This window comes from Aulonocara sp. 'chitande type north' Nkhata Bay, linkage group LG15 (genome assembly GCF_057382095.1).
Source record: "Aulonocara sp. 'chitande type north' Nkhata Bay isolate Kocher_YH1m ecotype deep benthic linkage group LG15, A_spYH_male_GT1.1, whole genome shotgun sequence".
In the NCBI taxonomy this organism is placed as follows: domain Eukaryota; kingdom Metazoa; phylum Chordata; class Actinopteri; order Cichliformes; family Cichlidae; genus Aulonocara; species Aulonocara sp. 'chitande type north' Nkhata Bay.
Window position 1 is genome coordinate 13,946,276 of NC_141358.1, and position 17,046 is coordinate 13,963,321.

At 40.6% G+C, this 17,046-nt stretch overlaps 1 protein-coding gene across 1 annotated transcript in view; it reads left to right on the forward strand.

Annotated features, from left to right (window-relative positions):
- eva1aa (eva-1 homolog A, regulator of programmed cell death a) overlaps positions 1–16,539 on the forward strand; it is a 76,836-nt gene extending 60,297 nt beyond the window's left edge. Inside the window, exons 6-8 of the mRNA XM_086264352.1 lie at positions 10,171–10,305; positions 13,082–13,264; positions 14,515–16,539. Coding sequence (XP_086120478.1) covers positions 10,171–10,305; positions 13,082–13,264; positions 14,515–14,894 — 698 coding nt within the window. The 3' untranslated portion in view covers positions 14,895–16,539. The remainder of the gene's footprint in view (positions 1–10,170; positions 10,306–13,081; positions 13,265–14,514) is intronic.
- The last annotated feature ends 507 nt before the right edge of the window (positions 16,540–17,046 follow it).

The window sequence follows — 17,046 nt, forward strand, 5'->3', positions numbered from 1 at the left end:
CAGGCACTTCAACCACGGCAGCAGGTGTTTATTTTAAAGACTGTTGTAAAAGTGTCTCTGGCTGCCTCTGTGTCTGTCACTCCTCTCTCTCTGATGGCCTCTTGTTCTCTGTCTGTCTGCTCTCTCTTACCCCTGAGGCCATGTATATGCATCTGCTTTTAAAGACCGTGATCTAGGTTGACACAGGCAAAACGAGTCAAGAGACACACACACAAATGCAGGCAGCAACACAAATAGATAACCAACTGTACTCAAAAAGCATCTGCAATGGGGATGGAATGCCAAAGCTTTGAGGCCTCATAGGACACGTTTGCATCAACTGAATTTGAGATTGAATACTCCAATTGGAGTAATGCATGTGCTCCCCTGTGAAAATGCCAAGAAAACTAAAAACAAGCAGATAAATGAAATGTTTTTAGCAGTTCTGCTCATCTTTTCCTATCTCGTCTGTCCTCCCTCCTCTTGATCACAAGCAGCTGTTGAGGGCAGTCTGCGATAGAAGTTGCCTCCTAAAATCTATTTTTGGAACTGATTCTAATAATAGTCCATATTAAAATAGTGTCAAAACTCCCCTTAGGTGGGAGACATTTGGCAAGTGTATGGGTGGGGTATAGAGCCTCTACTTTTTGGTATTAACCAAAATTCGCCCATGTACCTATTTAAAAAGGTGTCCGTAGCCAGTTCTAGACAGTATTTTATGATAGCAACATTTCTAATTGGCTTCTGTGTCAACTAAAGTGTAATGTTTGAGAACTGCTTTCAAAAAAATTTCAAACAATACCCAGCTCACACCCTGCGTTTTGGTAGTAGACTAAACGAACCGTGTGTAGTCTCATCCATTTGTGTGTGCAGTGTGTATTTGTCATGATAAGACCGATGACGGCTGACCCAGACCTCACTGTTATTATCACTGTGCAGGCCTGACCACTAATATAGCCCAGCGCTCTGTCAGCACATGGAGAAAAAAATACGTATTTAAATACACAAGAGCAAGTCAACTCCCACACTTCAATTTAAGCACGATGGTGCTTAAGTTATCATTAGGTTTTTGTCTCTGGAATACAGAAGGCTATTACTTAGTCTGAAAGCTGTCAGTTATGATTCACTCTCACTTTGGGTTTGTGTAATTACCTGACAATGACAGGGCACAGGAGCACATATGATAGACAAGTGCTATATGAGGCAGGTGGTAGTGTTTAACCAGAATGATAAAGAGGGAAGAATCAAATCACAGAGCATGTAATGAAACACAGATGCTGAAACTTTTGTGTTATGCTGTTATGAGTGTGTATTCTATTGTTTAGAACAACGGGCTGTAATGTAATTTAGTCCATTCTAGTGTTTACTGAAAAGACTGTGTGTTATACAAAGGTCTTAAACACTGCATTGGACTGTGAGGTTATACTGTCACAGGGTCCTAATGGTCTTTTCTCACAATTGCTACGTTAACTTGCTAAATTGTATAGTTCTTCTACTCTGAAGCTGAGGCTTTGCACTGATTTTATACTCAAGAAAAGCATTAATCTATTACTCTGTTGAGAAAAAGTGTGACCACAGTTTGGATTAACAGCAGCACACAATTGGATCATACCTTTAAAGCATTAATGACAGAACCATACTATCTTTGTACTCACTGCTCTCTGTTTGCTCCTTAGTTTAATGGAGTTCAATGAGACTCATTCAGTGCCGACTTCAGTCAATCTTTGAGAATTCGTCTTTGGTGTGAAGCAGTGTCTTTCTAACTTTTACTATACGACACTTGCATCTCATCCACTTTTATTATTCCTGATTTTTAAATTCCTTAATTTAAAATTAACCTCTTATGCATTGTGTCATATATACACTGACCAGACACTTCACTAGGTACATCTTGCTAGAACCAGGTTTGAACACCTTTTGCCTTCAAAACTGACTTCATACTTCATGGCATAGATTCAACAAGATGATAGAAGCATTGCTCATCGATATTTGATAGAATCACAGAGTTGTTGCAGATTTGGACTGAAATCTGGTGACTCTGGAAGCCGTTTGAGTACAGTGAAGTCATTGTCATGTGCAGGAAACAAGTCTGTTGATTTGAGCTTTGTGATATGGTGCATTATGTTTTTTTATGGAAGCATCCAACAGAAGATGGGTACACTCTAGTATTCAAACAATGCTCAACTGTTATTAAGGGGCGTGCCAAGAAAATATCATCCACATCACTGAACCACCAAAACTGGCTGAATCTGTTGATAGAGCGCAGGACTGATTCATTTACACCAACTACGTGACCCTACCATCCAAATGTCAGTGCAGAAATCAGACTCATCTCTTCAAGCAAAGTTTTACCACTCTTGGTCCAATTTTGGACTGGAAAAATGAATTGTAGCTTTAGTTTCCTGGTCTTAGCTGACAAGAGTGGCCCATGGTATAGTCTTCTGCTGCTGTAGCTCAGCAATGCTGTGATGAGTGGTTTGAGTTACTGTTGCTTTCCTATCAGATAGAAGCAGTTTGGCCATTTTCCTCTGACCTGGGGCGTCAACAAAGCATTTTTGCACAGAGGAAACCTGCTCACTGGATATTTTCTCTTTTTTGGACCATTCCCTTTAAACCCTAGAGATGGCTGTATGAGAAAATCCTAGTATATCAGATGAGCCCATCTGGCACCAACAACAATGGCACATTCAAAGTCTCATAAAACATGTTGCTACAACACTCTAATGCTCAGCTAGAACTTCAGCAGGTTGCCTTGACCTTGTCTACATGCCAAAATTCACTGATTGCCTATTTGTTTTGAGGCGCAGGTGTACCTAATAAAGTGGCTTGTATCAGTTATAGTGTTACATTTTTATTATATTAGGTCATCCAAAAGCTCAGGCTTAAGGTTGCTCTAAATGCTCTGTTTCAGACAGCTCCACACACCTGCTCGCCGGTCCTTTTGTTTGCAAAGGGGAGCCAATCAGAAGAAAGCTGACTTATATGGAGGGTACCCTTAAATAGAGAGGAGCTCATCATCATTATCCACTCATTTGTTGTTGATCCTATTATATCACTGACAAAAACGTTGGCTTAGTACTGATGGCATATATTCTGTTAAGGCAGGCTTACAGATCATTCCTCCATGAACAGATGGCAAGGAGGGAGCTGAAGTGGAAAATTAAAGTAATTTAATTGAGCATTTCACGTCAGTATGAATGATATTGGCATTAACTTGTCTTTTTGTCACTTTAGAGCTTCGTCTGTCACTGCTAATTTAAAGCTTAACGAGGTCTTTTGTTCAGGCGTGCAAGAGACTGAGCGAGAATGAAAGAATGTGGACTGCCAACATGCTTAGTAACTGCCAACCTTTAATAAAGTTGACTAAACAGTACACAAAGACTTACATTCATTTGTATATGACAAAAAATGATAAAAAATTATCATAATTTTTCAGAGTAGCATCACAGTTTATCTTTCATTGAAGTAGCAGGTCCCCAGTAGACTTCATGTTGCCAAGTGTTGATTTTATTAACTGCCTTGCACAGCCAGTTGTTGCTTGCAGCTAAAGATAGCACCATTGTTTAGATCATCCTTGACATATGTTGGAACATGCTTGTTGAAAGCTGTTGCCTTTATTTCTGTCACGTGTGGATTTTAGACGGCACGACTATTTCACAACTATTTTTTCCCTCTCTGCTTTGTTTCAGTAACTCACGCCCTCTGTCCTGTATGCAAAAGGACTACGTCATTTGCTGGTCTCATCAGCCCTCTGCACACTAAAAACTCAGTATCCCATTACCTCACAACACTGACATGAAGGAGTGCGTTTAGGCGGGTGGCTTGATTTGATGATTCAGCGCTGGTCTCATCCTTGTTTGCCCAGTGGAACATCAGATAATGCTGAGCTTTTGCTGATCTCTAGTGTGGCCCGACTCTCCCACATCCAGCCAATAAAGATTTGGGAGTAGCAGTGTGTTAGGTATGTAAAGAAAGTGGGTGGAAGAGATGGTCATTTAAGTACACTTCCAGCATTAAAAGTGTGTTCTGGATAGGTGTTATAAATGGAGAAATATGTCATGTTAACATAGCAGGAGACACAAGTTGGGCTGTCTTTGGTTCATATGCAGGCTGAGTGGATCTGTTCACTGCCTACTTTTTTAATGCATGCTTAAAACTCGGAGTGAGGTCATGGGTGAAGATATAAACTCTAGCATGTGTCTGTGTGGGGTCTGAGGGGATAGCTCCACAGCTGAGTGATTTTCTCACTGATTGTTATGACCCCCGCGCTGTCAACAGAGCATCTATTTCTATCTCTGAATGGATGATGTGTGGATGATGCCAACTGTGTGTGTGGACTGTTTAAATATCCCACACGGCTGGGATTTGGAAGTTTAACCAATGGTTGTGGTGAAGTGAGAGTGTTCATGTTGAGGTCCCATGCCGGGGCGTCTGTGTGTATGTGTGTTTGCATACATTAGCATTTGTGGGTATCTCACAGCAGAGGGTTGTGTGTTATCCATTAGAGTAAGTGGGGAAAAATTCTACGCAGGGTTTGGGGTTTTGAGCTGTTCCACTCTCTCCATTCTGGAATGCATTCCCAACCCACAGTATCCTGACTCTGGATGCTTTTAGACTGTATCACCTTCATAATGGGTCTTACACAGACTGCATACCTGCATTATTGCATATTAGAAAAGCTTCATCAGGACATGGCCTTCGTTTATTTCGAGCTTTAACAATCCACACTGACAAGATAACTTGACGCAACTTTTTGCATTATTCATTTAAGCATCTGAGCCAAAACATAAAGCAGAAAAGGTTTCTCCGCCCCTCCAAGATGTGAGGTTTGATTCTCAAATTTTCTCAAAGTTTTTTCAAATTCTTAATCTGGTTTTTTTTTTATGTTTTTCTAGGAGAAGGGGAAATACATGCAGTAATTTATTGAAACATCTGAAAGCATACATGGAAATAAAGTACATGAGGCAAAATTCTAACAAGCTTCCCGAGGGACAATAAAAGCTCTTCTCTGGATGTCGCCTGCCCTTTGTCGCATTCCCTATAAAGATGATCCCATACTGCTTACTCAATGTCAGGGTCTGGGAACTCAGGAGGGTAATCCATGATTGATAGTGTTCGACTGTGTGTTTTCCTATGCACGTATGCTTTTACAGCAATATGTTTGAGGATGTTTGTCATGCTCAGAAATTGAGTCATTGCCATTTAGATGCTTTCCAAATGATGCCGCATGTTGGATCGAAATCTGACAGCACTTTTCAATGAGTTTTGGCAAGATCCCCAAAAGCATTGGCTGAAATTCAGCCCCAAACCATGACAGAGCCTCCAGTGTGTATCTCTTGAGTTAGGTGCCTTTTATGCTTGAATGATTCATAGGTCATGTTAGGTGGCCTTACAAACAAATAAAATACCCAAGTCACATAGAAGGACTAGATTGAAAATGAGTGAAAAAGCAGCCAATGTCCAAAGAAAAACTTTGAAAGACATTTAGAAAGACTCAAGAATTATTTTGAGCACAAAGTAAAGTTTAACATCTTTAGGTTCTGTATTTTACAGGTGTGGGAGGCAAAAAGTGGTTGTTTTGTGAAAACTAACCTTTTAGCATGTCTTTGAGCTAATGTAGCATAAAATGTAAATTTACAGCTATTCTGATCTAGAAAGTAAATGTAAGACTTACAGCATGCATCATAAAACAGTCAAGTTGTGTAAATTTGATACCATTTATATTTAATGAACTAAAACCACTGGCATTCTCCTTTATGGATACCACAGTCTCATTGTGCAGTATTTTTGTACACACATGCATGTACACTGCTACTGAACCTAATGGAGTAATATAAGAAATTTGGATTCCTCAAACTCACATAAAAATGGAAGCAGAACCAGGAAAGGTCTTCGGTGTAGACCACCAGTCCCTTGGTAGAGTTCACATTACTGGTCCAAAAGCTGGTCTACTTTGTATAAATAAGACGAGAGTGAGTGTGTTAATCATGCTCACCGACACACGCGCTCTCAATCATGCAAGCACGGGGATATTTAGAAAAAAAAACATAAATTTTCACAGTGTGAGGTCGAAGTAGTACAAACATGGCTGTAAGACCCCAGCTTTGTATTACACTTATGCACTTATGTTGTTTTATACCATTCTTATCTGGAAAATGCAAAATCATGCTGCTTATTGAATACTGGCAGCCTCCCACACTGCTATTAAATGTGCTCTCTCACTCTCTCTCATTCACACACACACACACACACACACACACACACACACACACACACACACACACACACACACACACACACACACACAGTGATACCCAAGCTCAATAAGCTGCTGTCAGCTGGATGGTGTTAGAGTGTTACGCTGTGGGTTGGAGAGAAAGAGCAAAGGGAGGGAGAGGTGGAATGCAATCTCAACACCTTCAGCTTCTGCCCTATTCACCTTGCATGTTATTTTGCAGGAATGCCATTAGCTAAGTGAAAAATGACTGTGTGTGTGTATGTGTACGGGTTGGTGGATGGCTTCATGAGTATGTGCATGCAGATGTCTGTCTACATGCCTGCCTGTGTGGGAAGCAGAGACTTGAAAGGACATAATAGAACATTAAAAGCATTTTGTGAATCTGAGTGTCCATAAACATTGAGTTTTTTGAGGCACTGCCTTTATTTGTGTATCAAGTGAAAGTGGAGCCTTAACCAGCACTTTAATGTCGTAGATTAAGTTGGCACTGGCTGTGTGCTGATGAAAACCAGACCTTTTTGCTCAGACTTCCTACACACATGCACACGTGTGCGTGCACATTGTGTCAGTCGACTGGTTCTTTTGAAGAGTCCATTTAAGAAAAATGTATTACCCAATCTGTTATGTGTTTTGCCATCTAACCGTGTTTATTATCCATTATACAACAGATTAAAGAGTCAAGCTATTTTTGAAATGATAAATATCTCATTTGAAACAAACTCTGGAAGTTTCTGACACGGGAAACGACTCCCATCTCTATGCAGTGTCTCCATGTCTATTTTACAGTTTCTTGCGCTCATTTTTGGGGTCAAATTTTAGGCGGCTGAAGCTGACCAACCATCAAGGATGCCCTTAAACAATACCTCAAACATCTAGTCTTCAGCAGTCTCCCGTCTAAACCCATAAAGGCAAAAGTATGTGCAAATTATTGGCCGAGGTCTTTGAGATTTACTATGGTTTAATATTTCATTATATCCCTTCTGGCTTATAGGGCTTTGTCCCAACTGTGTTCTGCAATGGTCAGCATATGGCTCACAAACACAGACACATACAGACATGCACACACTCTCTGGCCTGCAGAGCCCAGTGAAAACAAAGCTGGGCTCTGCCAGTGTAAACACAGCCCATTGTTAAGGGCACTCTTTCCCGCCTCGTATCTTCGCTCCCTGTGGCGATCCAGGGCTCTGAGAGGTACAGTTCTGGGACAGATCCCATGTAACAGAGTTATATTAAGAAGTTCGAGGACTCATTTGCTCCACATTTATGTGACCATGTCATTATAACGAAGGCTGGAGAGTGTGATTTATGTGCTGGGTTTCGCTCCCTTGCACTCCTCTGTCTCTCTTTTACTGATTTAGTTTAAATGCTTGGCTCCTTAAGCGTGGTTTGCGGTCGCTTATTTTGAGGGGTTTTAGCTTTTTGACACTTATTTTTAGAAAGGCAGCAGTCAATATACTATACTATACTGTACCGTTTTTTGTTAGCAAATAAAGTGTACAGAAAAACTTGGCAGACTATTGTTTTGGATGATTGATGGACTGTGTGTGCATGTGCATTGGCCAGGTAATGCATCCGATTACATAGTCTTTTGTTAGTGAGGAAAATGCATGTTTCACAGTGTGTATAAGCCACATTGTCCCCTCTTCAGCTATGACTCTGGTCCACATGTGCAGCCAATTAGGACCAATCAGAAGCCTATAATAAGGGCGTGGCATGGCACCACGGCAACATGGCAGTGGGGGAGTTGTAAAGCCCTGTGATTAGTGTGTCAGACTGATGAGAAGGAACAAGGGAACCTGCCAGGCCAAATCTCACTTCTTAATTTTGCTTTTTTTTTTATATCCTCTCAGTTTGACCCAACCAAACCAGGTTAGTTTGGGCTTCTAAGTCTGATTTTTAAAAATCTTTTCTGTTGACAGATCACACACGAGATAACACAATTATATAAAGTTTTTTACAGATATGAAAATCTTATTTTCACTTTTCTACTCAAGCATTCAAAGTGCTTTAAATAACATTTTTCATTCATCATTCACACACAAATTTATACAAGTGCTTTCTATCTAACATTCACACATCAGGAGCAGCACTGATTTCAGTATTTTGCCCAAGAATATGTAAAAATACAAATATACATGTATGTTTATACAACTGGTGAGAAACTACATTGCTAATGGTCTTCTTTAAACTGAAACAAAGATCAGAAATCATATACTGGTTGTTACTTGATGTTGAGGAGGTTAAAGTCAGACCTGTTAGATCCAAGTCCTCCAGGAACAAGAGCTGTTGAAACTACTTTAAGTGCAGTCTTTAAACTGCTGTAAGAAAAACGTCTTTTTCATGTCTATTGCTCTCTCTGTTTAATTGTCAGAAGTTAAAATGGTATTGATTGTACAGGGTGGGCCATTTATATGGATACACCGTAATAACATGGGAATGGCTGGTGATATTAAAGTCCTGTTTGTGGCACATTAGTATATGTGAGGGGGCAAGATGGGTGGTGACCATGGTGGCCATTTAGAAGTCGGCCATCTTGGATACATTTGTTTTTTAAATAGGAAGAGGGCCATGTGACACATCAAACTTATTGGTAATGTCACAAGAAAAACAATGGAGTGCTTGGATTCAATGTAACTTTATTCTTTCATGAGTTATTTACAAGTTTCTGACCACATTTCCGTGTTAAGACTCACATTTTTTCCGTGTTGTCTCATTCTTCTTTGATGCACGGCACAAAAATCTACCAAGTCAACCTTAAGAAAATGGTTTGCATATTAATTTGGTCTTAAACACCATAAATGCATCCTGCAAAGTAGAGGCAACATACTGGTTTACTTAAGCAGCCATATCCTCCATCTTTATTTATTGCTTCTTCAAAGAGAGCTCTTTGTCTGCTTAATTGTCCTGTTGTGGAAGAACAGGTGTAGTACGAAGATCATGTAACTGTGGCCACCAGCATTTCTTATCAGACAGTACTGTCCAATATCCGATAAAGGCAAAATGTCACAGTATAATTACACAAATTGTATCATGCAATCTTTTCATCATTGCCTACAACTGGAAAAATGTGCACAAGCCGAAAGCAGCATCCAGTGCAACGGGGGAGTGTGGCCTGCTCTGCTCCTTCCTGTGCTTTGATTGGCTCTTGGATCACTGCCAAAATACGTCTCTGGTAATTTGATCAGCGTGTTTATCGTCGTCCTTTAAGCAAATGCTGAATTTTTACCCCAATTTTCATGTCATAATTTTACTATTAGTACTGATGATCTCCCGGGGGGAAAAAGCAGCAGATTTGTCTTTGTGGCCGTTGTTCGCAAACAGCAGTGAAAATGCAAGAATGACCAACAGCTGGACAGACAGTCATCTGTTCAGCTGTGAATGGTCAGCCAGTCTGACAGAGCGGACAAACACGGTGACCGGAGCACGGCTCGGCCTCCGAAACCACATGTGAGCCGGCAGGAATGTATAGCCCAGTAGGTTTGTGTCTGGGTGAAACTTCCTTGACTAACAGGACACTGTTAGGTTGGGGGGTTGTGATGGCGGGGGCAGCGTAACTTTTGGGAACTTGCATGCATGGTCCGGAAGAGTGTGTGAATCATGGCCACAACGCTGTCTGACACCGTCGGTGACAGCATACTCTTGAGTATGTTTACCTTTGTTTGACTCCTAATGAAATGAATCAGCAGTTGATGTGAGTCTTAATCCTTATCAACAACAGCAACAAATACGACAGACTGCACAGCTGTGTGCACTAGAGGGTAGAGAAGAAGATAGTTCTGATCAAAAACTGGTTGCTTTGAAAATATAATCCAGTATATTGCTTTACAAATACTGCATTGCCCTTTACCTCCTTTACCTACAAATACTCCAATACTGCATTGTCTAATTATGCTCTGTTCTGTCTTTCTTTTCCCTAAACACCCCTTCCTTGCTTTACTTCCTTCTCTTTGTAGTCCCAAAGAAGTTGCTCCACGAGCAGGGCCCCAGACCACCAGCCTACCACCCAGCACCCAGCGCCCATGACCCTAACATAGTGGGAGACAGCCCTCCTGAGGGGAGCTCAGTCAAAAGCCCTGACACTGTTCCAGGTGAGACAAATGACAACTATAGTGTATAAGCTCATACACTCTCACCCCCCACCCCCCCATGAAATGTAGTTAACGCTAAACAGGTTTGAGGCCTCTTGAGCATCAGACCTTGATCTAATTCAGGTCTTAAGTCAGAGCGTGGTTGTGTGCGTTTTCAAAGTAACACAAGTTCAACTGTTTCCATATGGATCCTTTCTGATTGATGGTACTCACAATATACTCCTTCCCAACAACCAATGATTGCACTGCATGTACAACAACCTAAGTCAGGCTTTCAAATTCCCAGAGAATGAATGACCAAGAACAACGGAATGAGAGAATGAAAAAGAATAGACGCCAGCAAGAAAGAAACTTAAACAAAGCTTTATTCATGAGCAATGGTGGCCTGCATCCAGCACACTAATTACTCTGCTAGGCTACTGGCACTGTGCTGATTAGGAGGATAGAAGAATGAATGAGCAGTTAAGAGAGGTAGAGGACAGAAGACGTGTGCTGTAGCGCTGACGGTTCCTGATGCATGAATTTCTCCTCCTTATTGCCACGAATGTACGCACTGCTCAAAAACTAACTCTGGAATAACCTTTTTTGTGAGATTGTGTGATAGCAGATAAAACAGGGCGAAGACGAGGTTTTCAAAAGAAATATTCAACCAAATAAAGATGTGATTCACTGTAAATTCAGGTGCCTTGTTCTTCTTACTTTAGCATTTCTCTTTAGTTAATGTTAGACTGCACAAAATGATGGGTATGTTGACATAGATTGAATCTTTTTGCTTGATCACCAAAGGTAGCCATGCAGACAGCAAAGGCTCCAGGAAGTCACTGCCCTCTGCCAAAAAATAGTCCAGGAAGTGGCATACCATAAAAACACTACTTACTGTATTTACTATATAACACAAGTGAGTACATGCATAATTGAAGAGGCAGATTTGAACTTTTAGACTAATGCACCACTAATAAACTACTTGTATCCATTTGCTTCCCATCATAAGCTAATAAGGATATTTATATTAATCATACATGGATTAATATAAATATTAATTTTCTCATTCAATTTTGATTTCTCAGATTTTAAAAGCTTTGTGTGTTGTACTACTGCCTTGATAAATTATGCCTTTTCTATCGCTGTTATCATATATTCCTCACTCTGTACACTTATGTGCTTGTTACTATAATTCAGCAAAACTATGTGATGCTTAAGACCATGATATCATAGCTTTTAGAGGAATACCATTATATATATAAACATGGATTTCGAATGCAGTCTTGTTTATTTCCTATCCTTGCAAAATTGGTTTTATGTGTACAAGTTAAAATACAGCTTTGTAAACATCATATGGCACAAACACAAACACTGAACTTTTTATTGTCTCCATCTTTGGTTCCAGCTGCTTCTTGATGTGGCATTGCTGCTGTGCAGTTCACACAGATTACTTGACTTTTCTTTTTCCATTTATTTCATTGAAGTCAAGCTCTTTCTTTGTGCATTGCACGACATGATCTTAGGTTGAATTCACTGGGATGTCGTGTTAACACACACCTGAACACACTGGACCAATGAACTGACAACACTTTTGTTTTTATAGAGGTGCTAACACTTGCTGACTGTCAGTTAATGAAGTGCATTTGATTAGCAATATCTGGCTGGTATGTATGCTCTTATTGCCTAAGGAAGTAAGAAGGGTGTCTTTAGTTTCCCACAGGAATGCTAGTCCTCTGAACACAAATGTATTGTTTCATAGAGACAACAGTATAACAACAACGTATTTTATATTTTCATTGATAATGTGACAAAAGTTGTCTGTTTTCTGTGAGTTGAGACAGATTGCGGTTGAACATTAGCTCATGTGTGCAACATAGCCGTAGGTCCAGGTGGAAGCATTTACCTCATCAGCGAGCACTTCCAGTATAAACTGCATTTATCAGATAAAGAGAGCCCGACACACCTTAGAGACTCTACAATTAGAGGTCATTCCTGCGTGTGACAAATCACCAGAGTATGCTTACCTTCATTGACAAAAGAAATAAAGCATGTAAAAATGACTATGCAACCACACACACAGAGAGAGAGAGCTCAGGTCACTAAACTAAATGCTTCTGTTTATTTTGACTGTCTGAGGTTTGGTTGCTTTTTTTCAGTGGAGCTAAACTTGCAGTAGTTCCACGCTACCCCATAAACAACTACGTCAGGTAAACTAAAGGCAGCTGTAACATGAGTATGAATCCCCCTAATTAATTCATGGTGCTCCTGTTTTCTCTCTCTTTCACACACTCTCTTTGCAGTGAGTGCACAACAAAACCCAGCTGGTAAACACTGAAAGAAGTAAAAAAAAAAAGAAAAATCTAGAGCAGGAAGTAGTCGTTCCCATCTATAAATAGAAACATTTTTTCTAAGATTTTGGGAAGCTTTTGAAATGTCTCCAGAGTACAAACTTTTCCATGTGGTTCTCTGTTTCTTAATGACCTGAGTCAGAATGAATTACAGAAAAGGATGTCGTGTTATCTTCTGAATCACAAAGCTCCCTGTGAATGTGTACGTGTGTGCGTGTATGTGTGTCTTATGCGTGACGCATCTTTTTAGAAAATTTATGCGATAAAATCTCCCCCAAACCACTGTGAGACTGTAGGCGACTGAGACTGATGTCATTACAATGAATCAGCAACAGCAGATTCTGGATTTACTGTAAAAGCATCACCATCATAATGTAACTGTACATGTAGCTGCTGTAAACTACTCATTGTGTACTCATGTCCTGTTAATTTACATTTTTTTCCAGAAAGGAAGAAACCCAGGGAGACCAACGCCGACGAGGAAAGGTCTTTTGAAAACGGAAAAGGAGGAGAAGAAAGAGAAGAAAGTCCATTGCGTCCCCCGGACATGAATCCCATCATCAACTCAACATCGAGTGGCAACATGGCCCTCATTAGTAACGCATTGGCAGCCTACACTTACATATCAGGTCGGGTAACATTGTTCTGAAATCTACTGTAACATCACATGTGTAGCGTAATCTCTGGCAGTTAGACTTTTAGAGCTCTTAACTGCATCTGCTTAGGGAGTAGCCACACAGTGTAAAGGTTAATGCATTCACCTTGCAGCCTGGATAAATGGGAGGGGTGCACCAGGAAGGGTATCCGGCGTAAAATCTGTGCCGAATCGAAATATGCAGATCCAACCGCTGTGGCGGCCCCTCGGGAAATAAAGGGGCGGACGAAAGAAACTTGATCTCTTTGGGAAAGAGATACAGTTCCACCGCAGGGATTCTTGTTGCTCTGTTAGCAAACAATAAGGCTGGATCTCTGTGTTCAAGAGCATTATCAGCTCCTGGTTGCTTCTTGGCCCATGAGATTAGTGACCACGGGATTGCACTGCATGGATTGATGTGTGTAAAATCCCCGTTTCCCATTTCTTCTCACTAATAGGTGGGTAAATGTGGGCCAGAGGATGTAAGCAGCGATAATGTCTCTATACATTACACAGTGTGGGTCACCAGCTCTAAGCAGCTGCTAAAACAGTCACTGAAATAGTTTGCCTGTTTCCTGCTATAAACAGTTTATACATAGTGAAATGTGCAGCACAGAAGGTCAGATAAATACACAAGGCATGCAGTGAACATGAGCTCAGGTGGTTACTTAGATCACTTAGCTTTTAGCTTTCTCTAAAGGTTTCCTCAGAATGCAAAAAAGGTTGCATGTTAGGATTTCAAGAAAAATTCTCAACGTCTTAATGGTAAAAGAGAAATGAAATTGATTATATTAATGAACAATAATATAAACAGAAGTGTCTGCAGTTGAGCTGGATGCATTCAAAGTGCAAATGCAAAGTACCTGCATGCAAAATGCAAGTAAGACACGAAGGATTCAAAGCTGAAAATGGCATTCATTCATTGAAAAGGGAGAGCCGTTCTCGTCTCGTACTAATGGAGCTAGAGTCACTTTGGTTTTTTCAGTGGGGAAACACAGACCCCATCAGAGCTGTGACATCTGCTGAAGATGAAAACCAGGAGTAGCAGAATCTGTAAGACATCTTAACTAAACCAAGCCACGTGAACACTTGCTGTGCAGACAATGTTCATTACACTGAGTGAAATGCATCTGACTAAACAGGTCAGGAAAAAATAAGAAACCCAGTGAGAAAGACTCAGCTTAGTGTTCGACACATTTTCCTCATAAAGTCAACTAACAATTTCCAATTTCTCTTGTACAACAGATCACCCAGAGAGGGCTGCACTATTCTTTGTCTGTGGTGTGTGTTTGGGCCTCTTCCTCACCCTCTTCGCCCTGGTAGTACAGATCTCCTGTCGCACCGACTGCCAGCCCCGCCAGCGGCCTCCCGCCAAGAAACGACCGCGTCCTCCCGACTCATCCTCCGATTCCAGCGACTCGGACTCAGACTGGGACACCACCTCAGATCTGTCGGCGCGGAGACACCGGCGCTTTGAGCGTACGCTCAACATGAACGTGTTCACGTCGGCGGAGGAGCTGGAAAGAGCGCAGAGGCTTGAGGAAAGGGAGCGAATCATCCGGGAGATCTGGATGAACGGACAGCCGGACATCCCAGGGACACGGAGCCTCAATCGGTATTACTGAGGACTGCAGAGGGATGATTGATAGGCGGCTTACTTGACTCAAACAAAAATTTAGAACACACTTGGGTTGGAGTGGAAAGGGACAAGGCCTCGATGAAGCTTTATAAGCATGAATGCAAAAGCAGCTGGACTCTTACTGATGAGAAAAGTGGAAGGTACTGCAGACTTTTAAAGAAAGTCCTCCTTCTCTGCTGATTTGCATATTCCTCTGGGTATCATAAGCTATTCCCCTTTTGAGTAAAACAATAAGCTCCCTTTCTGTATGGTAAGCTTACCTCTTGGCTGGAGGAAGCAAGAGGTGAAAGGCTGCACTGCCTTGCCCATGACCTCCGCAGGCCTTTTTGAAGTGGGGATTTATGGGTTAGCTGCCTTAGACATACATAGGCCTGCAGAGACTACATGGTGACTGAAGGACCAAGGCCTCAGACAGGTCTGTTTATACAGAACCCCAGGCAGCTGGAAGAGACTGTGACACTTACAGCTTTATGCTCTGTACCCTCCAGTATTCAAGTGTGAACTTTAGCAGAGGGGTAGCATAAAGCAAGTGCACTTGACAATGTAAGATAATCTTTCCACAGTGAATAACCATGCTGCCTTTTGAGCTTTATAAAACCAAAAGATATTTTTGTGGGAATTCATCTCAGCCCTTCTGAAATATATTTTAAAATATTTAATAGTTTATTAATGTTGCGTATTTTTGTTGTCAAGTATGGTTTATTATGAGATATTTTTATACTTGGCGAAGGTTGTCTGGTCTAGCACCTCAGGGATGCAATCCTAGTGTTTCTGTGTTTGGTTGATGTTTGTTTTGGTTGTTTTTTGGCTATTAAGAAGGGGATCGGCCCATTTAAACCGCTGTGCCAGCATTTAAAGAGAAGAACTAGAAAAATCATATAAAGAGCCTCAAAGAGGTTTTAGTGATTTTTAAACCTTATTTTTGATACAGTATGTTTAACTCACAGTGCAGTGCCTTTTCCAACTGTTACATCTCTTTGTCAGAAATGAAGCTGATGAGTCTCTCTGTAACTGGTCAAATTATTTATTGATTGGAAATCATACATTCATCTCGTTGTATGCATATTCCCTTTGCTGAGGTGGACCATGTGTAAAAGCTGAATGTGTCTGCTAAACATTGCACTTCTCCCCAAATGTAAATGTGCATTACCAGTAAGTGCCAATTTCTATCAGTGACTTTGCTACAAAATATTTTTATGGTCTTGTCTCGTGACAGATGTGTGAATTTCAGGTCTTGCGCCATCTGTGTATTCATTTCAAAGATGCTAAACAGATGCCCGTGGAAACCAGCGCTGCAGAAAGTGACGAATTATGTCGCCACTTTAATCTTATAACCAGTTGTCAGTCCAGTTCTGCTCGTGCTTCCCTGACTTCAAGCGTAGAGTTAGTTTTCATAAATCAGTTTGGTATTTTTGTGAGCGTAATTAAAGAGTAAACAGGACATATTAAGGTCATTTTCACAACACTCCCTCCACCATACATACAGTACACCCTGCACTTCTCCTGTTTTTTTGTTTTTTTGTTTGTTTTCTAACAAGGATATTTGTTGTGTTTAATTTTGAATGGGATTAAAATGTGCCAATAACTGGTGATGTGAGAGACCAAAATATGACTCCTGTGCTTGGAATAAACTGTGTTAAAAAAAAATAACATGTCTTTTTTTTTTCCTTCTGCACTTTCTTCTGAAAAAAACACGCTGCAACTGTGTACACTGACCTATATTTTTGAATTTAAGACTATATTGTGAGTGTCAGGAGAAAGAAGACGCTTTAGCCCAATTCCAGTACTGAGAATACAGTGAGTTCATACATAATACGGATTTACACAAGGAGGTCATAGACAGCATGAAGGAGAACTTGTGAGCCAGCGGCTCACTGGATCTGTAAGATTTGTTATTGAGCGCCACCTTGTGATGAAGATAGATCTCTACAGTGTGTTTTAATGCAGCACATAAGGAGTGAAGTTATGACTGCAAATCACTTTGGCTAGCTATACAAAGTCAGCACAACTATATAGATAAATGCATTGTTTTATTGGATATAACATAAAAAAATACTTAAAATAAAAATGCAAATTAAAAAAATAGAAACTATAACAACTTAATATCATGTTATTATATTGTATTTTATGTTTGCCGT